At 34.0% G+C, this 4,251-nt stretch overlaps 1 protein-coding gene across 5 annotated transcripts in view; it reads left to right on the top strand.

Annotated features, from left to right (window-relative positions):
* The first annotated feature begins 221 nt into the window (after nucleotides 1-221).
* LOC18038588 (probable protein phosphatase 2C 33) overlaps nucleotides 222-4,251 on the top strand; it is a 5,511-nt gene continuing 1,481 nt past the window's right edge. The window contains exons 1-5 of one of the 5 annotated variants that reach the window (XM_024181570.1): nucleotides 249-918; nucleotides 1,029-1,134; nucleotides 1,283-1,647; nucleotides 2,511-2,900; nucleotides 3,003-3,120. In XM_024181570.1, coding sequence (XP_024037338.1) covers nucleotides 1,393-1,647; nucleotides 2,511-2,900; nucleotides 3,003-3,120 — 763 coding nt within the window. In that variant the 5' untranslated portion in view covers nucleotides 249-918; nucleotides 1,029-1,134; nucleotides 1,283-1,392. Of the gene's footprint in view, nucleotides 919-1,028; nucleotides 1,135-1,282; nucleotides 1,648-2,510; nucleotides 2,901-3,002; nucleotides 3,121-4,251 lie in introns of those variants that run through there. The other 4 variants (XM_006428544.2, XM_006428543.2, XM_006428545.2 and 1 more) reach the window with 4 other exon arrangements.

A 4,251-nucleotide genomic window follows, 5' to 3' on the forward strand; every position in this document is an offset into this window, starting at 1 on the left:
CCAAGGTTTCCAATCCCCAATAATAATTATAAATTATATTAAATTATATTTTTGTTCACTTTTGCTTCATTAAAAAATTAAAAAATTACTACCTCCACAGCATCTCTCTCCAAATTAAGAAAATAAATTAAAATAAACCAAAATAATAATTTTCTCATAATCTCTTATTTATACCCACAAGTTTATCCAATCCGGTTCTCAAAAAAATTCACTAACCTCATTGAAAGTGAATTTTTTTTTTCTCTCTCTCTGTCTCTCTCTCCAAGCTGAAAAAAAAAAAAAAACCAAAAAAACAAAACAAAACAAAACAGAGAGCGAGTTTGTTGTTGGGTGGTTGTAGTTATTTCTGTGAATTGGAACTGTTTTTCTCTGTTTCATATTCATTTTTTGCTTTTATTTTTAATTTGTTTCTTTTTCTTTTTTGTGGGAAAGTCTTTCACTCCCTTTTCGTTTTTCAAAAGGCCAATCTTTACCTATTTGATGAATTGTTTCGGTGTCCATGAAAGTCGTCTTTTAATACCCACTTGTGAACTGTAACTTTCCTTTTGTTTGCTTTCACATTGTTTACTCAAAATTTGTTTTTGTTTTTAGCAAAATCTTGGTCCTTTTCTGATCAGTTTCAGCTTGATCTGGCAAGAGGTTTCTGTCTTGGTAATGTTTTGAAGCTCAATTTTGTGGAAATTTGTGACAATTTTGCCATTGTTTCAAGTTTTTTCTTTGTTTGATTTGAGATTTATTAGTTTCAGTGGGTTCTTTGTAATCGGATAAGCTGTTTGTTGCACTATAGATCTGCTTTCACACATATTATATAACCACTTTTTAGCTTTTTTATTGATATTGGATTTATATTATTATAAAAGGAAGAAAGAGGAAGTGAGAACAAATCTTTATCTCCAAAAAGTCATCTTTCTTTTCCTGGTAAGCTGCTCAAAGCTATTGAATCATATTTCGTTTTGGCTCTCTGGTTGATTCTGTTTTCAGCTTTTTGATTTTGTGATTCGTTAGAACTTATATGAGGTTTTGTGAAGTTATCTGATAATTAGGCTGTTAGCTCAAAAGGGTACGTGGCAAATCAAAGAGATTTGATATCAATAAGATTTAGTCTTATTGTTAAACTGTGTATTCTTCACAAGGGTATGTGCAATTAAGTAGTTGAGGATGTGTAAGGATAAATTTCAGATTGATCTGTTATTTTGGTTGTCAATTGTAAAGAATTCTTGGAGATTTGGTTAATGATTGTCATTTGAGGAGATTTCAGTAAGCGGATTAATCTGTTTTTCAGGCCAGGAAGGTTTTCACCAACAAGTTCTGACGGATTCGTCTTCTGAAAATAGGGGGTGTGATTGTCTGGCTGGTCTGGAGTGCCTATTAAACATTATCAGGGCCCTTAGAATGGGGTCCTGCTTCTCTGCCGAAAGCAGGAGCCCCATCCCAGGTTCGCCATCCTCTCCGGGCCTGGGAATCAGGAAGAGGAAGAGCTCGAGAAAAAAACTGGGGTCAAGGAATCCTTCATTTGACTACAGGAGGGAGGAGCCGTTGCATAGGATTCCAGGGAGATTGTTTTTGAATGGTTCAAGTGAGATTGCTTCACTCTTTACCCAACAAGGCAAGAAAGGAACAAACCAAGATGCCATGATTGTTTGGGAGGTTAGCTCCTTCTCATGTTCATGTGTAATAGTTCAATTTTCAACATGATTTTTGTCCTGCTCTTAACATTAGATTTACATTTGAATATATATATATTTTTTGTGAAAAGCTTCTTGTCCATTTGTTTATCTCTTGTTACTTTCTTAGACAGTGGAAGAGTAGTCTATTTGATTAACAGAATAACAAGTAATACTTATTGTGGAATTCAGTGAGCAACTGTTCAATTCTTATCATATCCTCATTTTACTTTTTATTTTTAATTTTCCTTCTTCAGAGATGTGTTCAGTTTAAGAACTCTGTACTTTCTGGTTCATCAAACAAACATTCCCTCTATCAATGGGCTGCTGTTTCTTCACTCTTTTCTTTTTTTGAACTTATTTTACGGATATAATCCATTTCTTCTGTTGCTTCATCAAAATATACTTCTATTGTGCAAATTGAACTCTACTTTTGATTTTAGTGTACATTGGTACATCAAAATATGCTTCATAATGAGTCCCTGTTCGAGCATCAAAAGATTTGGTTTACCCTCATTATCATCTTTTTCCAACTTCCCCTGAGACAAGCTATTTTGGCCCTTTCTTATTTCTGCAATGTGGCTTCTGTGTTTTATGAAAAACTTGGATGATTATATTAGATTGCTTTCAATTTTGTATGCATCTTGCATCCTACCAGTTCATTTGTTCCATAAAGTGTTGCTTATGTTTTCTCAAATTTATGTGACCTTATTTATCTTAGCTTTTTATTTATGTGATATCGGAGCTAGTTAATTTGAATTGCATACAATTTTTTTTTTTTGTTTTAGATTTTTTTAATTGCACTCTAAAACATTCCTGGCTCACCCTCTGTGTGGGAATTTACAGAACTTTGCATCAAGGGCAGATACAATATTTTGTGGTGTTTTTGATGGCCATGGTCCCTATGGTCATATGGTTGCGAAGAGAGTGAGGGATTCTCTTCCATTAAAACTGAGCTCTCACTGGGAAGTGAACATAACCAGTGAGGAAGTTTTGAGAGAGATAAGCATTAACACTGCTGGAAGCATAAACTCTGAGGATACATCTTTTGTATCTGCCGATGAAGAACCTAGAGCCTCTGCCGATCTTGAGGAAACAGAAAAGTTTCCAGAGTTCTTTCAGACTCTAAAGGAGTCATTTCTGAAGGCTTTCAAAGTCATGGATAGGGAACTAAGAATGCATGCAACTATTGATTGTTTCTGCAGTGGGACAACAGCAGTAACTCTGATCAAGCAGGTATTGAATTTTAGCTTTCCTGAATATTTTTTTTTATTAAATTTTACAGTTTTGTGTTATCCTTGTGATCGCAAGATAACAATTGCCTCCATATTTGTGTAGGGTCAACATCTTGTCATTGGAAATGTTGGGGATTCCAGAGCTGTGTTGGGCACAAGAGACAAAGATGATTCTCTCGTTGCCATGCAGTTGACTGTGGATCTCAAACCAAATCTTCCAGGTTTTTTTCTCTCTCTTCCCCCCTCTCCTTTTGTGCCTCTCCGTTCTTTTGAACAGCTTCTCTTTTATTAAACATTATAGCGACAACAGTCAAAAGACCAAAAAAAAAAAAAAAAAAAAAAGAAGAAAAGAAACGGAAATAGGTAAGCAATATTCATCTTTTTCTAAAACGAGGGTCTCATTCTGCTAAAGAAGGCAAATAGTCTTACAAGCGCCGGAAAATTTTGCAGCTGAAGAGCTTTGTTCTATGCAGAGTCAAAAATCCTTTAGGAAAATAACGGTTTTTTCTTTTCAAGAATTTTTAATTTGAATATTAGACCGTATCATTGCCAGTTCTTGTCTTGATTTTACTTTTTAAGTTTCTAATTTTACAATATGGAATCTTTTCCACACAACTGAACCAAAAAGATGGATGTGTCTGCAAAGATATCCAATGGTCATTTAATATGAACAACATCCTGTGCATCTATCCCCACATAGTATAAGATGGGAAAGAACTGGCCAGAGACCTCCATCTTGTCTCTGTATATGCTGATGATTATTAATTTAATTTTTTTTTCCGTTTTCACTATGATATTTTTGACTATTCATTTTTAAGATGTTCAGGTTTGTTCCTTCTTCATCCTTTCCCATAGACACTCTTGTGATTTCAGTGGTTTATTGGCTGAAGATTATTGGTCTAAAATAGTAAAACAAGACATAAATGTTGTCCCAGCTGGCTTTATGAATTGACAAATACATTATTTTTGTTAGCAGATAATCATTCAATTATTATTTTTCTTATATGTGATTAATTTGAGTATTATATATTTAATGCAATCAATATTGATGCAGCATAATGTAAATAATTTGCTGGTTTTTATCTGCAGTCGTGATATAACCAAGTCGTAGGCAGTAAAAAGATTTTGTGAAAACTAAATCTTTTGAGGATTTTGTTGTTTGTTGGTAGAGCGACAAGCCAAGAGCTAGATAGAGCAACTAAAATCCCAATAATGTGGTTATGACGTGCTGGGATTATTTGCAGAATCCCTTTACCATTAAATCCCATTGTGGTAAGATGTGAAATGAAGGTTATAAAATGGAAGAAAATTAAATAAAGATCTCAGCTGACCTTGTGTGAGATTATCTTGAT

Source organism: Citrus clementina, unplaced genomic scaffold (genome assembly GCF_000493195.1).
Source record: "Citrus clementina cultivar Clemenules unplaced genomic scaffold, Citrus_clementina_v1.0 scaffold_6, whole genome shotgun sequence".
Taxonomy (NCBI): domain Eukaryota; kingdom Viridiplantae; phylum Streptophyta; class Magnoliopsida; order Sapindales; family Rutaceae; genus Citrus; species Citrus x clementina.